General features: G+C 45.9%; 1 protein-coding gene across 2 annotated transcripts in view; it reads right to left on the reverse strand.

Annotated features, from left to right (window-relative positions):
• TBX5 (T-box transcription factor 5) overlaps positions 1 to 27,720 on the reverse strand; it is a 54,545-nt gene that overhangs the window by 13,141 nt on the left and 13,684 nt on the right. For both annotated transcript variants that reach the window (XM_065904464.1, XM_065904463.1), the window contains exons 6-7: positions 26,285 to 26,437; positions 17,344 to 17,435 (exon numbers count right to left, since the gene is read on the reverse strand). In XM_065904464.1, coding sequence (XP_065760536.1) covers positions 17,344 to 17,435; positions 26,285 to 26,437 — 245 coding nt within the window. The remainder of the gene's footprint in view (positions 1 to 17,343; positions 17,436 to 26,284; positions 26,438 to 27,720) is intronic.

Raw genomic sequence — 27,720 nt, forward strand, 5'->3', positions numbered from 1 at the left:
AGAATTTCCTTTTGAATTGCTGTACTTGTTGCCTCTGACAATACTTAACTTCTCTGTCCCTTGGTTTCCCACCTGTAAAAAATGGATAATAAACAAAATCTAGGTTCAAAGGACTGTTGAGAGAAGAAATGAGTTAATGCATGTGAAAGCCTTAGAGTGGCGTTTGTCACAACAAATGACAGCCATCAGCAGGACAGTCACAGTTTTGGAAACACAGTGTGGGGGAGGTGGGGGGCAGGAAGAGGAAAAGAAAGAGGACAGAGGAGACAGAGAACAGAGCGTGTGATCCAAGGAGAGGCAGATCCAGAGTCAGGTCTCATCTCCACCAGTGGACCACAGCCTTTCTAAACCTCAGCTTAAGATGCCATATGGATCACAGTCTTTCTAAACCTCAGCATACAGTGCCACATGGATAGCCTCTCCCAAAGTGCTCTAAATCTGGTCCCTCATACTCTTTTTTTTATTATTTTTATTTATTTATTTATTGGCTGTGCCGGGTCTTCGTTGCTGCATGGGCTTTCTCTAGTTGCAGCAAGCGGGGGCTACTTTGATTGCAGTGTATGGGCTTCTCATCGCAGTGGCTTCTCCTTCTGCAGAGCATGGGCTCTGGGTGCATAGGCTTCAGTAGTTGTGGCGCATGGGCTTAGCTGCTCCACGGCAATTGGAATCCTCCCAGACCAGGGATCGAACCCGTGTCTCCTGCATTGGTATGTGGATTCTTCACCACTGGACCACCAGGGAAACTCTTGGTCCCTCACACTCTTATGATAGGTCCCCCCACATTCCCTTCTCTTTAGCTTTCAGGTATTCCTATTTTTGTCCTCATAAGAGCTCAGACAATTCAACAGAAACCTGTCCTGGAAAGGAGGAAAGTGGAGCCGAGTATCACCAAGAGCCCCAAAGGAAACCAGGTGAGTGAAGGAGGGACATTTGCAGAGAAGCTCAAAGGTAAAAGGAAGAACTGACAGAAATATCCAGGCTGTTAAAGAAGAGAACAGCCCAACCCATAACATTCTCACATCCACTAAGGGAAGAGGGCTGCCAGTGTTTGGGATCAGAAAGGATATCTTGCACAGGACAGTAACTAATACAGCGTGGATAAGGTGATCTGCCCATCTTTTCTGGACGCAATATATCACCCTCTTTTTTTTGGCCACACCACGCAACTTGCAGGATCTTAGTTCCCAGACCACAGATTCAACCCAGGGCCATGGGAGTGAAATCACTGAGTCCTAACCACCTGATCACCAGGGAATTCCTGAAATTCATTTTTGAAATGAATTTTTGAAATTTTTAACAAAGTGGACCAAGCAACCCCATTACTATGGATTTTCCTAAGAAGGTAACTATGAGGATTTTTCTCCACGGCATTGTCTATGAAAGTGAAAGTATTCAGTTGCTCGGTCACATCTGACTTTTTGCGACCTCATGGAAGCCCATCCTGGCTCCTCTATCCATGGTATTCTCCAGGCAAGAAGACTGGACTGGGTTGCCATTTCCTTCTCCAGAACAAAGGGAAGAAACTGGAAACAATCTAAATGTCCTCATTAATGGCTTAGTCAACTTTGACAGAGCTAGATGATGGAATATTTATGCAACCTTTGAAAATAATAAGCCGCCTGTTTATGAATAAATTCATAAATCTGTGCAAGATAAACGAAGTTAAAGAGGTAGGATGTAACATGATCTAAATTATGAAATAGATCCCAGTGGGCCCCTCCAGAAGCTGGGGTTATGGGAGAACTTTTAGATCAGCTTATTACTTTTTTGCAGGCTTTCCTCATGGCTCAGTGGTAAAGAACCCACCTGCCAATGCAGGAGACTTGGGTTCCACCCCTGGGTCGGGAAGACACCCTGGAGAAGGAAATGGCAACCCATTCCAGTATTCTTGCCTAGGAAATCCCATGGACAGAGAAGCCTGGCGGGCTATAGTCCAAAGGGTTGCAAAAGAGTTGGACACGACTGAGCTACTAAACAACATTACTTTTTGCACATCTGCATTGGTTGACTCTTTTTACAGTAAGCATTTATGAAGTTTCTGGAGAAGGAAATGGCAACCCACTCCAGTATTCTTGCCTGGGGAATCCCATGGACGAGGAGCGTGGCAGGCTACAGTCCATGGGGTCACAAGAGCCGGACATGACTTAGTAACTAAACCACCACCAGCATTTATGAAGTTTAGATGAATATTTCCATGTTGAAAATAATATTTATTACTAATTGTTAATAGATTATATAAATTATTAACATAATTTTAATTATGACAGAGCAAGAGGACTAGTCTAGGAGGGACACACACAAAATAAAGGAAGTGCTCGCAGTCTCCTGGACGACAACATGCGACCCTCCAGGTTCTCCATTCATCCTGCCCACGTCCCCCACCCTCCACACCACCTTGGGCAATGAAAGGCAATGGAAACAGAGGTGAAATTCACAGGGGAAGATCTTGCTTGGCTGGAAAGCAAAAGGAAAATGAAGTAGAAGATATTCAAAGCTTCCCCCACATTTCTCCCAAGAGGGGTCCCTGGGAGTGAGAGGACAGAAGAGGATTTGAATCTGATCTCGTCATCTGTGGATCCAGAAAAGCTGCTACTTCTAGGGAAATGTCCATTCTGATTTTTTTAACATTTTAAAAAAGTGCTTCCTTGTCCTTTATTTTTTTTATTTTGGCCCCGCAGCATGTGGGATCTTAGTTCCCCAAACAGGAACTAAGTTGCCCCCTGAGGTGGGAGCACAGGATCTTAACCACTGAACCACCAGGAAAGTCCTGAAATGTCCCTTTTCCACACAATACCTTTCACTGGGTCCTCCACCCCACTCAGCCTGCAGCACCCCTAGTCCGATATCCTTGCTAACTCAGTGAGCTAGGATAAAGCAGGTCACCTAGCTAAGCCTCACCTGCAAAATGGGCAAGTAAAGAGATGATCAGGAGAAACCACAGCAGCCAGCCCTGAGTCCCCCAGACACCTTACCTTCCCTGATAACCCACTCACTGGACTCTGATTTTTATTTCAGTATCTAAGAATCAAGGTATAGTGGGAAGAAGAAAGATATTAGATTCAGGCAAAAGTGCATTCTGTATCAGACCTATCATCTTAACAGCTGTGTGATCTTAGACAAGACACTCGATCTCTCTGAGCATCAGTTATCTCTCAAGATCATTGAAATTATCCAACAACAAACTCTAGAAAATGTCTGGCACATAGTAGAAGCTGTTATAACCGCCGTTACAAGATGACTCGCGCTTCCAGCTCATAAAATTTCTCGGGAGGGAGCCGTGCCATAAGCCTGTCTCCTGAACGTGGAGGTCTCAACTTTGGGGAAAAACTTAGGGGTGTAAACTTGGATTTTCAAAATGATGTCTTTATTTTCAGTAATCCCGAATTGGAATTCAGCATTTCTTTCTGTGATGGGTGTCGGCAGCAAGCCACAGTTGAGTTAGCAGCCCTAGCGACTGTCATCAACAGAAACAAAATAACTTCCCATCTTGCTGCAGCTGCACAGGTCTCCAGATACCGCTTATGCGCATGATGACTTCAAAATTACAGTCATGTTCGATCTGCTACTAGGTCCCCACTACTTAAGACATTTATAAAGTTCATATGTTACTATGTCGCCATTTAGAAAAGAGTTGGATCACTCTGTGTTAATATAATGGGTTTCCTTGGCAATCAATGCATCTGATTTTACACATTTAATCAGAGTCTTCTGAGAAGGGATCCCTAAGCTTCCCCAGACTGCCAGAGGAGCCCAAGGCCCTAACCAGGATAAGAATCCCTCTGTAGAAGAAATATGAATCAGGAAATCCTGAACTGAGCTGTGATGTGTGTTTCACTGTGAACCAACCATTCTTTACCTTACTCCATTTTTAAATAAATTCTTTGCCTAAATGAGCTTTGCCTTACTCTGAGTAATAACAGCCATGACATTAAGGGGTTTGTGGTGCAAGGTCCTCTAATGCAATTAAAATAAAAATACTTATCTATTTGAATTTTTTAAAAGTACACCTGAAATTATCCCATGTACAAGGAACACAATGCCTAGCACATTTTGAAGGATGCTGCATTCACCCCCTTCATCCTCTCTGTGACCCTCTGAAGTGGGGACTGCTCTTATCCCCATTTTACAGATTAGAAAACCAAGGCCAAGGGAGATGAAATAACTTGCCCAGGGTCCCAGAACTAGAAAGAGACACCATCAGAATTCTAACCCAACTGTCTCCAATTTACTTCGAGACAATTTCCTACCTTTCCTACCTACCTACTCCTAGACCTCTTTCCATTTTTAAAACATAATACGCTTTTAGGGGTGCAGGGGTTTGGAGCCTCAGACTGCTCTCTCGTTTCACCCACCTCTCAGGGGTGTGACAATCTCCCACTCTGGGCCCCTGCCTTTGTTTGTCATCACAAAGCATGTCAGAGGAACCAGACAGGGGACAACAGAGTGTCTGCCAAGTTTCCATGAGGTTACAGACACCCTCATGACACCCTGGGGTCTCCTGACCCAGCTTTCCTGTGGACTGTGTCATTTCAGAACCGAAGCTGGAGCCACACTGAGCAGCTCCACTGCTCAGACTCTCCCCCTGGGGCCAGGAGGCTGAAAGGAATGAAATTAGCTTTATAGTTCTCGCTTGGCAGCTGAAGCTACGTAATGGAAAAAAAAAAAAAAAAAAAAGAAGAAGAAGAAAAATCATTATAATAATAAAACAAAAATGTTGTCAAATCTCACTGGCAATTCAATTTAGATCTTGCTTAGTTTGAGTACTGGGCTGTCAGAGATCCAACAGGGAAGGGGAAGTCTCTTTTTAGTTTGATATTCTTAATGGGGATGGTTACTTTTTTAATTAAAGAAAATAACTCTTAAAAAATGTTGGCTGAGGGAATTTACAAGAGAATGTATCAATGGACTCCGTGGAATTCTCCCTTCCGGCACTGCCAGATTGCAAAATTACCCTCTGGAAAAGCCAAATCCTGCTTTTGATTACTAACACTCACAGAAGTGGGAAAGGCATATTATGTCAATAACCACTTGTCCCTCTCAGTATGTTTCTCTCTGAGGAGCTTGAAACATCAGCCCCACCAGCAACCACGCACGTCTCCCCTGGTGTCTGCAATACAACATCCCCAAATCCACCTGGCAGGTGTCAAAATCGACGCAGGGAAGAGCAGAGTGACTTCTCAGTCAGGATGGGGTTACAGAGGCAAAGAGGAGAAAATGGTCCCAACAAACACCATTTGGGGTCATTTCTCTTTTTCTGACCATGCCACGTGGCTTGTGGGATCTTCGTTCCCCAAGCACGGATTGAACCAGGTCCTCAACAGTGAAAGCAGAGAGAACTAACCATTGGACCACCAGGAAATTCCCAGGATCATTTTTCCTGGGCTCATCAATGCACGAGTCAAAGGAACTCGTGAGTAGCAACACAGCAAAAGCCTCTAAAGTCCCCGTGAGGAGAAGATGACCTATTTTCCTCTACATCATTCAAGTATACAGACAGCATCATTCAAGAATACAGGCAGCAGAGAATTAAGGGACAGCTGAAAAGCCCTCGTGGGTCTGGGAAGAGAGTAGCAACTGGGGGCTACTGTTTTCACCAGTATCATCGTTATCAGCGTGACCATTCTCACCGTCACCACTATGTCCCTCATCCTCATCTTCCTCCTTATCATTTACATTGTTTGTCTTTTTGTGTGTGTGCATCCTATTGTTCCAGTCACTGTTGCTGTGTCTTAATCACTCAGTCACGTCTGACTCTTTCGCAACCCTGTGGACTGCAGTCCACCAGGCTCCTCTGTCCATGGGGATTCTCCAAGCAAGAACACTGGAGTGGGTTGCCATTCTCTTCTCCAGGGGCTCTTCCCAACCCAGGGATCGAACCCGCATCTCCTGCACTGCAGGTGGATTCTTTACCACCGGGTCACGGGAACAGCTCTCCAGCCACTGCACTGGTTGACTTACACGCTTTCCCTCATTCGATCCTGGCAAGAATCCCGTCTCATCCATATAACGACATTTACTTTAGAGACAGAAAAAGAAATGAGACGCAGAGAGGTTGAGCAACTTGCCCCAGATCACCCAGCTAAGAAGAGGTAAAGCTGAGCTGCACCCAGGGTCAGTGCTATTCCAAAGCTTTTCCCAACTTACACTTGATAATAGGCAATTGTTGCCTTCCCATCACTGCTAGGGCAACACAACACTTCTGTCTCACAGAGCATCTTAGAGGCTACCAGAGTTAGGTATTGGTTTTATCAGGTAACATCAACCTCTACCGATCCAACTGTCCATCATTCCTGCTTTACCAAAAGTCAAATCCCACTGCACTCGGCTGACACAGACACAGTCTGCCCAGTCTGGACACCAACCAGGGACCCGAGTACCCCAGTTTACCCTGGGTATCAGGGCCACCAACCAGCTTCTCCTGGCTCCACCACTCTCTCACATTCTATTCCACGTGAGCGGATGCAATGAATGACGCCATTGTCGCCGAGTCTGGGTTGTAAAACATTACAAGGGAATATTGAAATCCACAGCCAAACGGCATCGCAGCCGGCCGCCAGCTAACGAAGGGCCCTGAGAATGTTTTCCACTGCAGCCGACTGAATTGGCCTTTTCACGGGAGCAGGTGGCAGGGGCGCTGGGGTGCTGAGGAGGGGGCGAGTTTCTGTTGTTGTTTTCCCCTGGCGATGCTTACTCAGTTTCTGGCGGCCTTTCTCCAACGACTAAGGCAGTGCGCCGGGGCAAGGCTGTGGCCTGTAAAATCTGTTCTCACAAGCAAGTTCCTCCTCTCACTAGCACTTTAATCTGCGATCAGAATGAAAAGAGGACATTCCCCCCATCCCACGAAAGCCTTCCCGATTTATTAACTTTCTGATACGCCTGGGGAAATGATTCTAATCTAACGTGTGTGGACCCTCAAGGGATGCGGGCAGTTCACCCCAAGCGGGATTTTAGCTCAGCAAATAATAATCGCTCCCATCATTCTCATCTACAAAGTGCTTCATGACCATTTTATGACTCAGGTCTCATCCCACCAGCGAGGTGGAGAAAAGCACTGAATTCCAGCTGCTCCATGTTGCTGGTCAGACCAGGGGGACACAAAGAAGTGACATGAATTCCCACCATTGATTCTAACAGGGCTGTCTGATGTGAGCAGCACCAAGAATCTCAAATGTTGGGACTTCCCTGGTGGTCCAGTAGTTAAGACTCTGCTCTTCCACAGCAGGGGGCATGGGTTCAATCCCTGGTCAGGGAACTAAGATCCCACATGCCATATGGTGTGACCAAAACAAGAGAAAGAAACTCAAAGGCAATGCCCTCACTGGCCAAGAGCACCCAGCATTCATGACAACTTTGGTGGGCGACCTAGGGGTTCCCTCATGAAATCTCTATGTTACTTCACATCAGGGAACTCGTTTCCAGTTGCGACTCTGAAGTCAGGTTGTGTGGATGTGCCTGTCTTTGACGGTATACAGCCACCAACTTGGCCACTGTGAGGCTGGCTAAGTCCTTCCCTTCTCTGAACCTCCATCTCTTGTCTGCAAAATGGGAATAGTCAGACTCATCCCCTTCTTGGGTGGTCAAACAATACAACGCTTGGAAAGGCTTGGCATATATTGGCCACACATTGCTCCATAAACCCCAGCTTAGAAACCATATGATTATATTTTGAAGCAGACATCCTTACCTTGCAAGGGCTTCACTTGAATTTCACTCCCCATGCCATCCCAAATACCAGACCATTAGAGCTTTGTCAGTTCTTCTAGGGAGAAATCCATACTCGCATCTGCTACTCAAAAGGGGTCCCAGGATCTCTAGTTCTCCCCAGGAGGAAAAAGCCTCATGCAAAATGTTAAACAGTGTATGGTTTCCTTTATATAAAATTCTGTAACAGACAAACCTAACCGACAGTTTTTTTTTTTTAATCAGAATATTGATTGTTTGTGGTGGGGAAGTAGAAGAGGAATAAATGGGAAGGGACATGAAGAAACTCTCTGGGTGGAGGAATGCTTTATATTATGATAAGGACTTGGGTTGCACAGGTATATACATTTGTCAAGAAGTGAACGGTGCACTTAATGTCTTTGCATTTCACAGTATGTAGACTTTACTTGAAATAGAGAATTATGAACAGAGACTGAACCTGCATTATTGGCACGCCTGCTGAAGAATACAAGGATGAAAGTCCTCACAAATGCAACCAAGTGTGAAATACACCCCAAAAAAATGGGGGAGGGGTGGGATGCTCCAAGAGGGAGGTGATATATGTATAATTATAGCTGATTTGCACTGTCGTATGGCAGAAACCAATACAAACAATGTAAAGCAATTTTATTCCAATTAAAAAGTAAATTAAAAAAAATAAGATGGTAGATGGATGGATGGATTGGTGAATGGGTAGACTGGTGGATGGTTAAATGTATGTATGTGTTGATGGATGAATAGATAAACAGATGGGTTGGTGGATGGGTGAATAGATAGATCAGTGGATGGATGTGTGATAGAGCAAATATATAGCCATATTAATTGTAGAACCTAATCAGTGGGTATATGACTGATCATCATGCAATTCTTCCATGTTTTCTATATATCTTACATTTTTCATAATGCAATACTGGGACACATTCTCGGGACTTCTAATGTTCAGCCAAAGTTGGCCACCAAGTAGAGAAATGGGTTCCTTTTTATAAAACAGCTCAGTCCACGAGCTCCATTTCCAGAAGGTAAGGTCACACATTATTTTCTACAAGTCTTTGCTCATTTTGTAGGGCCAAGAAATTACCCAGGTGTGACCAGGGGACCCCTCCATCAAATAACTTGAAAAAGCACAGCTTCGGACCCTCTCCCGAGAGCCACTGATTCAGAACCTCTAAGGGTGAGACCCAGAACTCTGCTTTTTTCACCAGCCTCCCCACCCCCAGCTAATTGTGATGTCTGACAAAAGTTTGAGAAACAACGCTTATGGGGGATTTGCCCTCAGACACTGTCCTTGAATAGCAGGTTCAATGGGGGAGCAGAGGGGTGGGTATGGTGTTGAAGGTGAATGATGGACAATCAGGACCAAGATGAGACCTCTCGGGACAAACCTCCATTCACAACTTAGGCTGGCTTGGCCTCCCAAACATAAAGAGTCTTCTTGTCTTACATAAATTCACACTTTCCTGGGGGAAGCCACAGGCATAGCCAAAAGTACAGCAAGGAGTGGGGAGTTAATGGCATCTCCAGAATGTTCACTGTCCTGGAGATCACATCTCATTAACTGGACATCCCTATGGGATGTCCGGCCCTGGTGGCTCAGACAGTACAGAACCCGCCTGCCAATGCAGGAGACATAAGAGACACGAGTTCGATCCCTGAGTCGCTAAGATCCCCTGGAGGAGGGCATGGCAACCCACTCCAGTATTCCTGCCTAGAGAATCCCCATGGACAGAGGAGCCTGGCAGGCTACAGTCCATGGGGTCGCAAACAGTCGGACATGACTGAGTGACTAAGCACATCAGCTTTAACCACAAGTATGAGATTACACGAGCACTGAGCCTTCTTTTTGAAAAATGACCATTTGAAGTTAGGAGCTGAATAGTCATTTAAAATTAGGAAGGCGGGGGTGGGGGTGGGGGTTGCTGGAGAAGAAGGGATGGCTCCAGTGGAAGGATTTTAACTTTTTTTTAAAAAGGTTCTGAAATTTTTTAAAAAATATTTATTTATTTATTTGGCTGTGCCGGGTCTTAGTTGCAGTACTCGGGATCTAGTTTCCTGACCAGGGATCAAACTCAGGCCCCCTGCACTGGGATCACAGAATCTTAGCCCCTGGACCACCAGGAAAGTCCTGGATTTTAACCTTTTAAGGATCCCAGACCCTACAAATTCCTCAAAATTGCTTGACATTTTTTCTTCTATTTATATAGTGTGAGTTTTTCAGAGTTCCTTGCTTTAATTGAATTTTCCAAAGGGATCCTAGATACTGATTAAGAAGCCTAACCCTCAAGGTGGAAGAGGAGGTGGCAGCGAACTGCCCTGCAGAGGCAGGGGACAATGGTCTGTTTCTCACGTGGGTGGGCAGAGATGTCCCCAGCCTGGGACTGACAAAACCTACTTGCTCAACCTGGAACAACCTGGGCTCCTGGCTCTCCAATCTGCTCTCTGGTTGCTGTTCTTTTTCAGCCGCTCAGTTGTGTCCAATTCGTCACAGTCTCATGGACTGCAGCACACCAGGCGTCCCTGTCCCTCACTATCTCCCAGAGTTTGCTCAAACTCATGTCCATTGAGTCGATGATGCCATCCAACCATCTCATCCTTTGTCGCCCCCTTCTCCTCCTGCCCTCAATCTTTCCCAGCATCATAGTCTTTTCCAATGAGTTGGCTCTTCACCTGATGTGAAGGGGCCAAAATATTGGAACTTTGGCATCAGTCCTTCCAGGCCAACCAGAGACTACAGGGACCCCAGCTCTGGAGATCACTTCCTGCCGAGGCATCAACAGGCCACGAGAATACTGAGGAAGAAGAGGCAACCTCAATTCTCCCATGAAGAGCTCTGAAGCCGCCACCACTGGGCTCTGCCAGCCTCCCCACTGTGTGCCACAAATGCTTGTATGCCGGAAAGGACAGGCATGACTCACAGCCGCACTGTGTGAATTAAAGCAAGAAGTGCCCAAGGAAGCACTTTGCTGCTGCCTGTTCCTATTCTGGGGTTTGTCTTTCCAGAAAGACCAGGGGCAACCTGCTGGGGCAGACCAGTGATTCCTTCTATCCTGAAGATGCTCACCACCAGGCATCTGCACCTTAATTGGTTGTTGACCTGGCCTCAGACTTCAAGAGGGAATGGATCCCATCTCCTCCTGACATGATCACTCCAGCCCAGGGACGGTGCCAGCTGCTCCTAGGCAAGCTAGGGCAGTGTTAAATCACCCAGGCACACTCTCCAACTTCCTTCTGTCTAGAGTGAGGATCCCTGGCTCTCCCAGAATCTGAGCCCATTAGTGAGTCTTGTTCAACCAACAGAAAGTAGCAGAAGAGATGCTACAGGCTCCCAAGGTCTAGTGAGCAAAGGCCCTCCCAAGGTTCTCCAAGGACAGCCCGCCGCCATGGAGGGAGTCCAGGCTGGATGGGCCACATGCACACGCTCCAGGGGACCACTCAGACAGGCTCCCAGCCAAAAGCCAGTGTAAACTGCGGTCATGGGGGTGCGCCATCTTGGACACCCAGCCTTGTCTGGCCGTCAGACACCTGCAGCCATCCCCACTAACACCTAACGGCAATCAACACCTGCCCAGAGGCATCCTTCCCAACCCCCAGACCCTGAGCTAAACCCAAGTGCTTCCCTGGGCATTTCTGGCTTCCCCTTGGGCACAGTGACAGCGAGCGATGCCTGGCTTTTCCACCCTAAGCAGTATTTAGGGAGCATTCCTGAGGGGGAGTAGGTTGTTAAGTGGACAAAATCCAGAGCACTGTGAGGGTCTCTGAGCTCCTCATGGGAGCACCAAGGCTGCCTGTACGTCCTCCCCCTTGCGTGGGTGCAGAGGTGTCAGAAGTGAAGGGCTGGGGCTCTGACTGTGCTGGATTCAGAGTCGCATGCAGTGATGATGAGCCAGCTCAGAGTCCAGGGTTTCACAGCCGGTAGACGGGAAATTTAGGAATGGAGTCATTCATTGCATAGCCATAGTAATTAGGACACCCATATTAGCTCACCTCATCCATGCAACAGCCCCGGAGGTGGGTGCTATAATTATCTTCCTTTCACAGATGAGCAGATAGAGCTAGGGAAGCCCCATGGCTCACTGGTGTGCTGGCCAAGACCCCAGCTCCAGAGCCTGCTTTGGCATCGGTGAACCCTGGCCCTCGGTGCAAGGATTCACCTTTGCATCCTCAGGATCTGGCACAGAGTAAGCCCTGAAAGAATGGGTGTCCGCTGAAGAAGAAAGCAACAGATCCAAAACTGAATAAATAAATGAGTCTCTGGGAGAGGGGTTTAGGATGGGGGAACACATGTACACCCATGGCTGGTTCATGTCAATGTACGGCAAAAACCACTACAATATTGTAATTAGCCTCCAATTAAAATAAATTAATTTAAAAAAATAAAAATAAATGAGTCTCCGGGCTGCAGTTTTCTTTTCTGCAAAAGCGGGGAGGTTAAACCAGATGCCGCCTCCCAGGGTCCCTTCTACCGCCAGAACCCCATGCTTCTGGGGACAGTGTTCCCTAGGGACAGTGCCATGGCAGCTGGCTTTCAGAGATCTTCAGATTCTGACGCCTTCTCCAGAGCCCAAAACAGGTGGATCCCTGCACACTCCTCCGATCCAACCCAGAAAGCCCTTCCTCTCAACAGATTCAAATCCCATTCACGGGACTTCTCTGGTGGTCCACTGGTTAAGAAATGACCTTCCAATGCAGGAGACATGGGGTTCAACCCCTGGTAGGAGAACTAAGATCCCACAAGCCACTCAGCTCAGCCAAAAAAAAAATAACCTTAGGGAGTCCCCGGGCGGTCCAGTGGTTAAGAATCCACCTTCCCATGCAAGAGACGTGGGTTCAATTCCTGGGGTGGGAACTAAGATACCCACAAGCCTCAGAGCAACTAAACCTGAGCACCTCAACCAGAGGGAAGCCTGAATGCTTCAGTGGAGATTCTGCGTGCAGCAACTAGGGCCTGACACAGCTGAGAATAAAATAGAGTTAAAAAATTAAAAAACAAGAGTGACTTCAAAGAAAAAATCCCATGCATCCCGCAAAACCTGACTCCCATCCTCTCGATAAAAGCACCTCCCCACACTGAGTGGCCCTGTCCTTGGCCCCACGGGACCTTTGGCTTCCAGGAAGTTCCCATTCAGCTTTGACAGTGAAGTGCCCACGCTTTCTCATTGCTGCTGCTGCTAAGTCACTTCAGTCGTGTCTGACTCTGTGCAACCCCACAGACGGAAGCCCACCAGGCTCCCCTGTCCCTGGGATTCTCCAGGCAAGCGCTTTCTCATGAGGGTGAGCATTTAGGTGCATCTCCCAAATTTCTGTGATTTGCATATCACCTTGACGATGTTGGCCAAATCTTCATACTAGCTCTTCTGCTATTTAGTTAGTGGGAAGATTCCCTGGAGATGGAAATGGCAACCCATTCCAGTATTCTTGCCTGGACAGTTCCATGGGCAGAGAAGCCTGGCGGGCTACAGTCCATGGGGTCACAAAGAGTATTTTCCCCAAATAACCAGCCTTAGCTCGCCTTCCCTTCTCCCTACTTCCTTCTTTCTTTTCCTTCTTCCCTTCTTTCCTTCAAATTTAGTTTTGGGGACTTCCCAGGTGGTCCAGTGGTTAAGATTCTGTGTTTTGTGGGCTTGAGTTCGATCCCTGGTAACAAAATTAAGATCCCAAATGCAGTGCAGCACAGCCAAAGAAATAAGTAAATAAAAGAGAACTTAGTCTTATTCTAAACAGTATTGTCTGTGAAATCAGCCTGATGTGCCTGGTATCTGTGGGGACGCTCTAAAGTCATCTCATTTGCCACCAGGGGTGGGGGCACTGCAATTTGGGAAATACTGGTTTTTTAGGATAAGATGTTTTTAAGCCACAGATTAACCTTTCCAAATAACCTGGGCACATATTTTAATCAGTCAGCTAGAGACAGGATTTGCAAAATGATTTTATTTTCTTCTTCCTGCTTTCCCTTCGCTCTCCCATTTTCAGAATAAGCAGTTATCGCTTCTGTAACTAGAAACCACACATAAACGTTGGAAAATAACTAAGATACCCTCCACATGTTCCGAACACAGATTGCTGGGTGAGGAGAGGGGAGGAGGGTACATGCCCAGACATTTGCCAAGCCAATCCAAAAGTTATTTATGTGGGATCACGGCAGAGTTAAGGTTCAACCCTCCATCACCCCACCCCCTCCCTCTCTCCCTCCGTTCCGATTGTTGGAATTAGAGGAAATTTCATTCCTCCCGCTTTGCTGCTTGAGCCAGCTGTCACCGGGTGTGTGGGGGACAGGAAACAGGATTACAAGATCAACAGTGAGCCCGCCGTCCCAGCCAGGCTGTTATCAGAGCCGTCTCCGGAGAGCCATCTTCCCCACTTGTCACTACCAACTGTGACCTAGGAGTTGGGACCACAGCCCAGACTCAATTCTGAACAAGGGCAAAACTAGGAGTAATGAGGAGTTCTCCCCAACTCAGATCATATTTTGGAGCATGGACTAAGAACCAAGTACCCTTCAGGCATTCTCTCTCATAGTTCTTACAAGAACCCCCGAAAGGGGAAGCTATCTTTACTTATGCCCATTTTACAGATGAGGATACTGAAGCTCCCTGCAGTAACATCACTTGCCCATGGTCACCTGTATACACACAGAGCAGGGACTAAACCCAGGTTTGTCTGACTCCAAAGCCTATTGGAGCCTCTCTGCTTTGTTCCTTCTCCCCACCAGGGGACAGCTCCAGAGAACTGGGTGGATGGCCCTGATCACTCTCCCAGCCTGGAGAGTGGTCAGTCCAACTCTCTGTTTCCCAATGCAACTCCTCACGTGGCCACAAAGACACATGTGGCTGGGAGGCTGAGCGTTTCAATCCAACATGTCAATCGCTGACCCCTACTGAGGACCAATTACCTTTCCTTCCTTCCATCTCCAGGTGCCTAGGTGGGAAGAAGCCCACAGCCAATGTGCAATAACCCTGGGGAGTAGTGAGGGCAGACAGTTCAGACCTAAGCAGAGTCCTCTGCCTAAATAGCTCACCAGGCACGTGGTTCAGAACTTTAGGAAGAGACTCCTGTATTGCTGACATGAGAGCTCTCAAACACCCGTCCGTCCCCCACTGTCTCTGCTTCCATGCCCATCATCTGTCCAGCCAACTTCCAAATTGTGGGGCCCTGGCCTGACCCAGAAAAGCAGTGAGGGCTCCTAGGAAGAGACACACCCGACCAGGCAGTCTGTGGCCAGAAGCAGCTCCCTGGAGGAAGGAACAGCTACAAGGAGAAATAGTTACAAGGAGGCTTTAGTGGTGATGGGCAGGAGATGGAAGGGGAGGGGGAAAAGATGGAGCTTAGTTAGACCAACCGTGGTGTTCATGGGGCCAAAAACAATGGACAGAAGACAGATTTGGAGCCACCCCTTCAGCCTGAATGAGAGGGAGACGGGACTCCGGTGAGGAGCAAAGCTAGGGGGAGTGGCCAGGCCGGGTTGGGGGGGCGTGGTCAAACACAGCAAGGCGTCTGCACCTGACACAGAGGGCAATAGGAGTGTGAGGCTGTGAAGAAATGTGTCTTGTTTGTGCTGTATAAAGATGTCTCTGGGCTTCCCTGGGTAGCTCAGCTGGTAAAGAATCCGCCTGCAAGGCAGGAGACCCCGGTTCCATTCCTGGGTCGGGAAGATCCCTTGGAGAAGGAAATGGCAACCCACTCTGGTGTTCTTGCCTGGAAAATTCCATGGACAGAGGAGCCTGGCGGGCTAGAGTCCATGGGGTCACAGAGAGTTGGACATGACTGAGCGGCTAAGCACAGAGACAAGATGTCTTTGGCAGCTGCCTGGGACATGTTTGGGAGGGGAACAGAGCTGATGTCAGGCCTAAGGAGGCTAGGAGGCTGGGGCAGGTGAGGCTGCTGGTGGAAAGGCAGCCTGGATGGAGAAAGGAGGTGAACTGTGAGACATGATGAGGTGGTAGCATCTCCGACACCAGGTGACTGGGTAAGACTGAGGGGGCTACTTGCAATACCTTAAACCCATAATCCCACCTGCCCTGGACCTGGTGGAAAGGAGGGAAGAAGTAGTGGACGGAAAAAGCCCTTCTGTCCCCAGCTGCACAGCCTGGACCCCCACCTGCAGGATGACCAAGATGAGACCGCCCATCAGTGGCTAAGCTGCCATGATGACCAGATGACCATTACGACAGGATGGGGTTTAGACACCGTATAAACAAACACATGAGAGAGCCTACAGCTGAAAATAGTTTGGCCTCTTTCACCTTCAAGTGATGTTTGTTATCAACTTTTCCACCCACCACAGGCTAAATTCAACTCCAACTTCCAAGGGAAGACACGTAAAGCCAAAAATGTTTCTAAATAATAATTTAAGGACTTGGTTACTTTCACCACATAAAGCATCTTACAAGTCCACCGTCATGAAAGAAATCAGTTATGAATGCAGGAATTCATATGAGTCTAGTGTACCTGTTCCACCTGAACTTAATGGCATATTTACTTTTCAAAAGCATGCAAAATTAGATCTGCTAAACCCTCTATCTGAAAAAGATTTCTACAGCATGTTATTTCCAAACCCAACGTTTAAACCACAAAGCTGTGGGACCTTTCTCTCCCTCTTCTTCTTGGGTCTCTTGTCCTCCTTTGAATGAGTCCACGTGTCCATCTGCCCAACTCTCCCTTTTCAGGTTTTCCAGAAAGGATAAGGATAAGCTTCCTAAATGACCTCATTTTATTTTGAAATGCTAAACCCACCAAAATGGGAAGAAAAAAATAACATTTCTTGGTCAAAAGGATCGAGATGTATTTCGAATTCTCTTGCCATATGGTAAGTTATTTTGGATCCCTACCAAGAGAATATTTGACAAAATTGGCAACGCTTGTACAATCCTTTCAAATCAGACCAAATTCCCACTATGTCCATTTGCCGCAGCCCCTTCTATTCATCATATCAGCGACCAAGACCACAGGATATGTAAAAAGACCAAGCAATTTTTATCACCAGCTTCTAATCCACCATCCCCAACCCATGCCAGGGAGACCACGCGGTGTCAGGCTTGTATACCACCCCACGGAAATCAAGCCATTAACTCTCCTTTCATTTACCAAGAGCTGCTGTCAAAAGAAAATCATTCATCGGCTGTGAATTATGGGACGAAAGAGAGAGAGGACTTCACTAGAGAGGAAGACAGCAGAGAAAGAGGAGAAAATTGTAGCTTTTGCTCCCTGGGCAGATGGAGACAGTCAAGTTCCCTCATACACAGTCTTCCCCAAATCTACACGCTCCGGAGTGTCTGAAAGAGGAAACCACATCGAGGGTTTGGTTTACACTGTAAAAATCCCACCTGCAACGCAGAAGCTGCAGGAGACACAGGTTCAACCCCTGGGTCCGGAAGATCCCTGGGAGGAGGGCGCGGCAACCCACTCCAGTATTCTTGCCTGGAGAGTGCCATGGACAGAGAAGCCCGGTGGGCGACAGTGAAGTGACTTAGCATGCACTTGTGCACATGAAGGGTTATCAGAAAGTGGGATTCCAGAGGCTCTTTCTCATTTCTCGATGGCAACAGGGCCCCATTTCTCTGTGCCTGGCCTTCCAGGGCTGCTGGCTCACCTGGGCTATTGAAGGGCAAGGGATGCAGAGAGCAGGGAGCCGAGGATCCCACCTCTTACCTTTGCATTCTCGACATTCTGTGTAGCTCCATGTCATCGCTGCCCCGGAATCCTTTGGCGAAGGGATTATTCTCAATCTTTAATTGGGTGATCTGTAGGAAGCAGAGAGAGAGAGTTCCGTGTTCACTTGGTTGCTATAAAACCACCTGGGGACCCAGCTAATGATAAGTGTCATGGAAACACAGTCTCTGGCAACCCAAAGAAGCAAATTAAGCCTGTCACGTCAATGGGACCCACCACTGCATTCAAAAGGAGGCTCTGAAAAATGTCCTAGATCAGACTGTCTTTAAAAGGGGAGAAAAAAAACCTGGTTTCAGCTTGCCCATTAAATGGAGTCATACTCTGCATCATTCCAGCCAGATTGGCGTTTTTGTCTCAATCATAGCATTTTGTGTTTCAAACACAATGCAGGCCTCAACACTTGGTCCTCCACCCCCTTGGAAAATTGTACCATGCTGACACGATGTCAGTTTCCTACAGCGTGGCAATCTCCATTGGGAAGGACTTGATTATTGCTCTCGAAATCCTACTATGCCTCATTTCACATTCATTTCATAGTTTTCACAGAGTTTGCTAGCTCCAGTGAAAAGGAGGGCATCTAATTAAATAAAGACTAACATATAGAATTACAATATATATGAGAGCTACCTAACAGCTCCAAACCTCTTTAATTATATAAGGAAGAAAGAATCCTCTTCTGGGAAATTTTCATTGCAATGTATAAAACTCAGTGACAGAATGGGGTCTTTTGGTTCAAGGTCCATCAACACATATTCTTGAAACCATCAACATATTATGTTAGCGTGAGTGTACAGTAGCAGATCTAGGTAAAAGAGTACATCCCTATGAAGTTTGCCAGAAGTATGTCCCAAAAACTGTGTGTGAATTGAATTTTTATATATCAGATCACTTTACAGACACCAAGGCAGTGTTCATCAGAGGTCATTCAAAAATCACTTCATCATCATTATACCTATATAGCCTTGGTCTACTAATCTGCTTAATATTTTTATTAAATCAAACCACTTTTTTAACTTCTTAGTATACTTTTTGTTTGTTGTTGTTTAGTCACTAAGTTGTGTCCGACTCTTTTGCAAGCCCAAGGACTGTAGCCCACCAGGCTCCTCTGTCCATGGGATTTTCCCAGGCAAGAATACTGGAGTGGGTTGTTATTTCCTTCTCCAAGGATCAAACCCACATCTCTTGTATTGACAAGCGGATTCTTTACCACTGAGCCACCAGGGAAGCCCAGTATTTTGTTCATTTTCAGTTTAACTACTGAATTATAATTACTGATTAAAATTTAAGGTAGTTATAATTACGTTCTGTTTTTACTAATTTTTTATTTATTCTTTCATATTTTTGGTCTTACTTGGATTGATTGTATGTATTTGTATTATTTCATTCTTCTTCCTCTACTGGCTTCTTAATGATTCTCTTCTTTTAAAACTTTTTACTTTGTACTGAGTATAGCCAATTAACAATGTTGTGATAGCTTCAGGTGACCAGAGAAGGGACTCAGCCATACAATATACATGTATCCACTCTCCCCCAAGCTCCCCTCCCATCCAGGCTGCTATATAACATTGAGCAGAGTTCCCTGCGCTGTACTTGTTGGTTATCCATTTTAAATAGACCAGTGTGTACATGCCCAAAATCAAACCACTTTTTATTTAAATCTATTTTATAAATATACTATATCACTTTTCTATATGTCAAAGTGGAAACACTTGCAAGTCAATAAAAAGATAACAAGTGTATCAAATTCTCTCTACTGGTATCCCTAGAAAGTTCCAAACGGGAAGGCCAACCTTCCCTTTGTTGCAAGGGAAAATTCGACACTTTTACAGACATATTTAACATAAACTGGTACTGAAGTAAGTCTCCCTTTCTCTAGTAGATGAACAGAAAAATAGAACAAGAACAGATTTTTTTCCTATAGTTCCATCATCTTCAGATCCACACAGAGCCATCTTTTCTACCCCCTAGTAGCATCTTTACAGACTTCGAGAAATGAAGAAGTTGCTTTGAGCAACTAGGCATAATTAAGGAATGTACAGATCTGTCCATTTGGGGGTAAGAACATTCTGTTTTCTGCTAGACATGGTCTTATAGCATTTCCTTCTAACCCCAGGACTCTGTCATGAATATAAAATCACTATATATGAGTTTGTGTGCTCACAATAAAATATATATACACTTAACATTTTTTAAATGTTATGTGATTCCCTGTTTATAATAGCCAGGACATGGAAGCAGCCTAGATGCCCATCCGCAGATGAATGGATAAGGAAGCTGTGGTACATATACACAATGGAATATTACTCAGCCGTTAAAAAGAATTCATTTGAATCAGTTCTAATGAGATGGACGAAACTGGAGCCCATTATACAGAGTGAAGTAAGCCAGAAAGATAAAGAATATTACAGCATACTAACACATATATACGGAATTTAGAAAGATGGTAACGATAACCCTATATGCAAAACAGAAAAAGAAACACAGAAGTACAGAACAGACTTTTGAACTCCGTGGGAGAAGGTGAGGGTGGGATGTTTCAAAAGAACAGCATGTATATTATCTATGGTGAATCAGATCACTAGCCCAGGTGGGATGCATGAGACGAGTGCTCGGGCCTGGTGCACTGGGAGGACCCAGAGGAGTCGGGTGGAGAGGGAGGTGGGATGGGGGACCGGGATGGGGAATACGTGTAACTCAATGGCTGATTCGTGTCAATGTATGACAAAACCCACTGAAATGTTGTGAAGTATTTGGCCTCCAACTAATAAAATAAAATTTAAAAAAACAAATAAATAAAAAATAAAAAAAAAAAGAAAGTAGCATTGGATATAAAAAAAAATAATAATAAAAAAATAAATGTTATGTGATTCCAACCATATGACATTTTGGAAAAGGCAAAACTAGGGAAACAGCAAAAAGAGTAGCAGTTGCCAGGGGTTAGGAGGAAGGGGAAAATGAACAAGAGGAGCATAGAGGATTTTTACGGCAATAAAACAATTTCTGTGGGATACATCATGGTGAAGACAGGCCATTTCACATTTGTCTAAACCCACAGAATCTAGAGAATTCCTTGGTGGTCCAGTGGTTAGGACTTGGAGCTTCTACTGCAGGGGACACAGGTTTGATCCCTGGTCAGGGAAGTAAGATCCCATGAGCTGCATGGCACAACCGGAAAAAAAAAAAAAACCCACACAGTCTACAACACCAAGAGTGAACTCTAAGGCAAACTGCAGGCTCTGGGTGATGATGTCAATGCAGGTTCATCAGTGGTATCATATGTCCCACTCTGGGGGTGGGGGTGATGCTGTTAGTAGGGGAGGTTGTACATGGTGGGGGGAAGTGGACAGAGGTTATACAAGACTCTGCTTCCCACTCAATTTTACTATGAACCTGAAACTGTTCCAAAAAAATAAAATCAACTTTAAAACTTTTAAACCACGCATGGGCATGTCTATGTATACACGTTCCCTTCTCCTTACTTTTTTTTTTTTTTAACCTGGTAACCCATTCCTGTAACTTTCTGACCTCAAATCGACTCTTCAGAGTATGCATAAACATCTGTAAAACCTCTCTGGAAAGCAGAAGAGACTGGCATAACACTGTAAATCAACTTTACCTCAATAAAAAAATTTTTTTTTAAATACAAAATCTCTTTGGATAACAATCTTGAACATGTGCATTCCTCAACTCAGCCCCATCACCTAGCGGGGCTTTCTTTCTCACACCAGTTTTATGACAGCAAAATGCAACCATAAAACCATAAAGCATTTTTAATGGTGAGGGGTGGGAGGGAGAGATTTTCAAAAGTTGAGTAAAAATTAGATCATTTTTAAAAAGGGTGGAGGGAATCCTTATCCCGATTCCTATGCCCCTCAACCACCCATCCATAGACAGAAGCCAGCCCCTGAAAATACTGAGGATAAGACAACAATAGGGGTGGGGCAATTGGGCTGAATTAATGCCTATTCCATGACATCGCTATTCCACAGAAACACACAAAAAATTACCCAGAGCAAAAAAAGAAAAGGGTGGGTTTTGGTACTTTATCAGCAAAAATCTTTTGCTCAAAAAAACTTCTGCTCGAAGTAAGTTTAGATGCAGGTGAAAATGCCTATCTTATTTCATACTAGTCCTCTCATTTACCATAACCCTGTCTCTGAAATCCCTTGCACCTCAAACAGAATAACTACTGCCTAATTCTTGTTCTTATACCATACCTCCCAAAAATATGTCAGAAGATGCGCAGAACTGGTGAGACATACACTGAGATGTGTGGATCTCACCTACCTACCTCGCTCTCTAGATTTGAGGATAGATGGCTATGGTCATAAGAGTTACCCCTGAGAAATCTTAACCTGTAAGCTTAGGGGCCTGTGAAAATATCTATCTTATTTCATACTAGTCCCCTCAATCCTGTCTATGAAATTCCCTTCCGAACGTGGAGCTAGTCACTCACGGGCACACAAACTCATACACCTGGATGTCTGCGTTCTACCCAAAGGCTCCACTGAAACTGACTTCCATGCGTCATATAAATGTACTCCCTCCAAAATCAGCATAAAGCCGGATATCCGGGGGAGGGGCCGATCGGGAGAAAAACAAATATAAATGCCAGGTCCAACCACTGAGACAGAGGTTGTAAAAATTAATGAGAATAATTGTTGTGAATTCTCGCTTTTGGGAAGGAAAAAAAAAAAAAAACCCTCGCGAGGGCCAAAAATCTTAATTATGTCTCTCTATTAGGGGTTCATTTCCTGGTCCCAACCAGAGAGCTCATACCTCATAAATACAGGCTCTATACACAATGATTTAAACAGAAGGAAAATGCCTTTTAATGGCAAAGTAAGTTAACACTGAAGGGAGAGACATGCTTGCATACAAAGCCATTGTTACCTAAGCAGGGAAATGAAATGCCCATGTGACCTTTTTTTTAACACCTAAATATTTCTAGGGATTGCCCTGGGAGCTGCTGACAACTGCAGCGCAAACCTTACAAAAACCTGTTTCACGGAGTGAGCGTCGCTGGGGAAGATTCGAGTGTTTAAATATCTTTTTCAAGCTGTCAAACATCTGGGGAAATAACCCCCAAATCCAGCTTGGGATCACAGCTGGGCTCAGGAAATACGTCGTATCATTAGGAACCCCATGGTAGACAGGTGTGTGATGGCAGTGTAAGAAACGTAGCCTGGCCATGTACCTGCCTCCACCCGGTACCTGCAGGCAAAGATCAGTCTGGAGGCATAAGCCCTCTGGGCCAAAACTTCATGGCTCACATTTTTCCAACCGACTCGATGGAGGTGAATTTGAGCAAACTCCAGGGGCTAGTGAAGGACAGAGGAGCCTGGCGTGCTGCCGTCCATGGCGTCGCAGAGAGTCGGACAGGACTTTGCAATTGAACAACCGCATTTTTCCAAATTGTCCTGGCAATTCAATCACATAGACTGCTTTTCTTTCCAAAGCATAATGCCAGGCAAACTGTCCTTGGACTGACAGAACAATCAGGGCATGAACCAGTGAGTCCACAAAGTAGCTGTAGCTGTGTTTCAACCACAGTAATAAGAGTTTATTTAAAAATCTCAGCTTTTCAGATTCTAAAATAGGATAGACAAGAGTTTTCCAGAACCTGCGTTTTGGATGGAGTTGCCCTGTTACTGTTAACTGATCAGTGATGAAGTCAATCATGACTCATCACCTGTGCTGACTCTGCACCCAGGCTCTGCATGATTACCCGTTCCACGGATTAGTTTATTTTAATCCCCACCATGATAATAACCACACACACACAAAAAAATTCTCTTCTTAGTCCCATTTTACAGATGGGGAAAACTGAGTTAAATAATGTGCCCAAGTCAGATAGATTTGAACTCAAGCATCTACCGCCAGATTGTGACGCTAACACTTACACAAGAATGAGGAACAGCCCAGGTGGCTTTTACCCACAAAGCCAAGAGTCTCAACACCCCATCCAGGTGGGACAATAAAGTAACAAAACAGAGTCCACAAATCACAGTCAACCCAACTGCCCCGCTTATTTAAGTCACACATCATATATCCACGTGGGGAATGTCTGCAGGGGCCTGAATGCGACTGGAAAAATACACTGCTTTAGACTTCCTCCTGACAAAGAAAATAGGTGTTTTTGGTTACTTGATAACTAAAAAGTGGGGAAAACCTCATGCGGGAGAGAGTACTTGAAAGTCATCTCCTTGAGCGCTTGAAATCCTTATGGATGCCAGGTTGGCTTTAAAAAAAAACAGCAAAAAAAAAAACCCTGCATGTACAGCTCAGCCTGGTTCCTTGGCTCAACCAATGAAGAAAATCAGTAATTCCTGTGTGATCCTCAAATACACCTATATTCATCACTCAACTGATCATGGTCCTTATTTCATGACGTTAAGTCAAAGTGTGATGCTATATACCTGAAACTCATACAGTGCGTGTGTCAATTATATCCCAATAAAACTGGAAGGAAAAAACAAGCAAAAAAAAAAAAGCACATATATTCAAATGCATCTTTGGAAACTCATGTTTTGGGACCCATGAGCATTTAGATACACAATCTCCTAGACTGTGTTCAAAACTTACACATACACACCCCATTGGACAGGCACTCCACACACATAGATGACCAAATACATGCATTGAAGAAGACCTTTAAATAACATAAAATCTAGGGGATGTTGAGTGTGTTCAGAAGTAACTACAGTGATAGTTTCATGGATATACACATATGTCAAACAGCTAATTGAATACTTCAAATAGTGTGGTTTATCATATGACAGTTATGCCTCAACAAAGCTATAAACAGAGAAAGACTGTGTGGTCCCCCAAATCTACCCACTCCTGAGGAACCCCTCAGGTCTTTACTATTAATATATAAAGCTTGGGGATTTTCCCCAAAGGACCTGAACACTCATGTGTTTCTTCACCAGGCCACTTTCATATGTCTATCATTTCCTGTCCCCTCTCTCTGGGTGAACCTGGGTTTTCCTGGCAGAAAAAAAAAAAGATTCAACATATTTTTGGACCCTGTGTCAAGACTACGAAGCTCTAAGCACATACACACACACATATATATACACACACACATATGGGGAACTGAGCATTCCGGTGGCTATTCTTTCCATTTTTTTCCCCTGTAGCCGTCACCACAAAGTTAAACACAGGTTTACAGCAGCCATAGAGGAAACAGGTTTCTAGCAGCCAGACTCAAATTAGCCTGAAACAGCGTAGCAACTTTCAGGGCACTTGACCCTACCGTTTTTTTCTCTTATTGGTTAAAGTGGGAAGAAATTTTTTAAAAATATTAAAATAAAAAGCCCTTCTTTTCCTTTAAAAAGTAATCACATTTAGGGGGTAGGAGGGAGTGCGTTTTCTGCTGAAAGGAAGCTTGCCCGAGGCCTGGGATCCCAAACAGGCCGTGTGGCCTGCAAGGGACCATCCATCACAGCTTGGCTTGGTCACTGACAATCTGAATTTGGAGATTACCCACAGCATTTCGTAACTGCCCTGGCTTCGTTGGGGGTGGGGATTAGCCGACACACAGTCTGCATGAAATGACCTTCAAGGGGTGACTGGAGGCTTTAGGGTGCTAAGCCCATCTCTCACTCTAACCTGGCCTCTCCAGCCTGGCTCCACAGCCTCTGCAGCCTCCCCCCACCCCACTTTTCTCTTGCCCATGGGGGAGGGATGAGGGCTGTAGAGGGGGAGAGCACCCTAGCCCCCTGTCCGCCTCCGTAAATCGTCCACATGACCCGCCCTCACTGATCTAATGTGGACTCCCCCTACCACTTTCCCCTCCCACAGCCCCTAACCCCAAACCACTTCACAATATTCCAAGAGTCTACCACCCCAGAAGGGGGCAGCGATGCCTCCCCAGCCCCTATATCTTGCCTTTCCCGCTTCCAGATCTTTCCATTACGAGGTTTAGGAATCATTCAGTCGTGCCCTCCCCACACCAATAAAATGAATCCATGGGAACTCAGGTTTCTAAAGAACAGGCATGATCCATGACACGTCAAGATGAGCCCTTTCTCCCGAGCAAGAAGACATCTACCCCCCAATCTGCAGTTAGGAAGGTATCTTATTCTAGCATCACCGTCAAGCTTTGAAGGACCGAACTGGGGCCTGAATTTCAAACAGCATGGGGGTCGGACGGTGACACAACCCATCTGCGACTTCCCACCTCTACACAACACTGCAGCCACCAAACAATGAGCTGGCCTTGTGCACGTCTCCCCTCACCAGGCTGTGTCTTGGCAGAATCTTACTTAAGTCCCCAGAGCTTCGATTCAGGCAGCTGGTGACACAAGTTCCTCAGCTTTTGCTTTTGTTTTAGCAATGCCAGTCTTGCTTGAGTATGTACTTTGGGGTCAGTCATTACTGAAACAATTAAGAAAGCATCTGGGAAGGTCCAAACTCAAGGTTTCCAGCAACTCAGCCACCTCCCCTGATGGGAGCTGAAATGCATCCAAAAGTTAAAAGTAGAGGAGGAAAGGAGACCGGCCCCCCACATAAAAGGTGGCCCCAGGCAGGGTGGCACCAGGTTCCCCACCCAAGAGCACTGAGCGAATCAGTGCGGGGACCTTACTTTTCACTGATCTTTCACCACTACAGGGGGATGACTTCTTCTTGCATGTGAGGATAAGTATTGATACCAAGTGGTCAGCTACGGTTTGACAATTTCCATCTAGTGTATGGGAGTATGACTTTCATGCCACGCCTGTGAATACAGTACAAACAGCTGCGATCCTTAGGCTGCAGCTCTGTTCCTGCCCCAGGCCCCTGGACAGACGTTGGTGCCCACTGTAGGGTGGAATAAAAGTGCCCAGAGGCTTAAGGTTTTAGCAGAAGCCCCCTGCGGATTCATGCAAACAAGTAAGTGACCCCAGGCCTGCTGGTTCCTGGGTCCTGAGCTTACCTTGTGGTTCTGGTAGGAAGTCACCGCAATAAACGCCGTCTCAGGAAAGACGTGGGTACAGAACGCGGTGTTTTTTGAGCCAAATCCATTATTTTCGTCCGCTTTCACGATGTGTAATCTTGGCTGGTATTTATGCATGGAATTTAGAATAATCTTAAAATAATAAAGAAAACGAGATGGTAAGAAAAATCAAACCCCCTTTGTTTCCATAAAACCCCACTCTCCACCCCAAAATTACGTTCCTTATATAGACTCTCAAAAACAGGTCTGATTTTTTCCCTCCTGTTTTTGAAAAGGAGCCAGTGATTTCATTAAAAAGAAACATTTCAAAAATGACAATTTCCATCTGAAAAAGCCACGGTAATATTCCTGGAATCTACCGAAAGCACACGGGGTAGTAAATCAGAATTCTTAATAAAGTTTGCTTAATAAATTAACTGTCTGCATAGGGCACTTCCCGCCCCCCTCCATGCGAGTGGAGCAAGTTTGGGGAATTGGTGCCCCCAAGGAAGTCTGGGCAGCAATTTTGGAATGAAAGGAGTACAGAAACAAACAAATATACATACAAATAACCACCCCTTCTCCGCCCTCCCCAAAAGAAAGTTCAAAGAGATGCAGAAGAAGAGACCAAGCATTTGCAGAACTGGAGGAAAAATCACCAGTTTGGTCCTTTGTTTGGAAAATGTGCAAAGAGGAGTCAATAAAGAAGAGAGGAAAATGGTGGGAGGGGATATGAGATGGGGGGAGAAAGAGCCCCCCCTAACATCGAACAGGGGCCTGGGTGCCCGCAAGAATCCCTTTCTCCAATTTTACAACATTTCAGGATCCACCACTGGAATTATCTCCAGACTTGGCCCCAAACAGAACTGGGACATCCTACTTCATGGGCAATATTTTTCTCCTTCCTTTCTACCTTCTCCATGTTTGGGGAGGGGGTCTCGAGGACCAGTGGGGTCTCCCTGATGTCGCTGTACTATGATTACAACCACCACAGTGAAGACCAAGAGGGGTCTGCAGACACCACTCTCTGGAGCAGGACCAACCAGAGAAAAGGAGCATCCTTACTAACACAACCGAGTTTGTTGTCTGATTGATGCCTTGCAGTTTGCAGCTGCCGAGAGGCTGGTAACGCTAATGTTGGTCAAAACGTTCTAGAGCTATGCCCACCGAATGGGCTAACCGCTGCGTTTCCTGAGCTGAAAAATCTGGCCTGGTTTTTCCCCAGGATCGCGACACTGAGCGGCAGAGGGAGTCTCAGTGTCTGATTATTTGCATGGATAACCCTGGGGCAGGGTGCCTGGGCCAACCCTTGAGACCCGCCTGGAGGAGGGGGAGGGGAGCGCGGCCGGACCCGATCGGGGGAGGGGCGAAAAAAAACTCGGGACCCCGCGGCTCCCCGACCCCCGGGCCGCGCGGCTCTAATCTCCGGCCGCCGC

This window comes from Muntiacus reevesi, chromosome 13, assembly GCF_963930625.1.
Source record: "Muntiacus reevesi chromosome 13, mMunRee1.1, whole genome shotgun sequence".
Classification (NCBI taxonomy): Eukaryota; Metazoa; Chordata; class Mammalia; order Artiodactyla; family Cervidae; genus Muntiacus; species Muntiacus reevesi.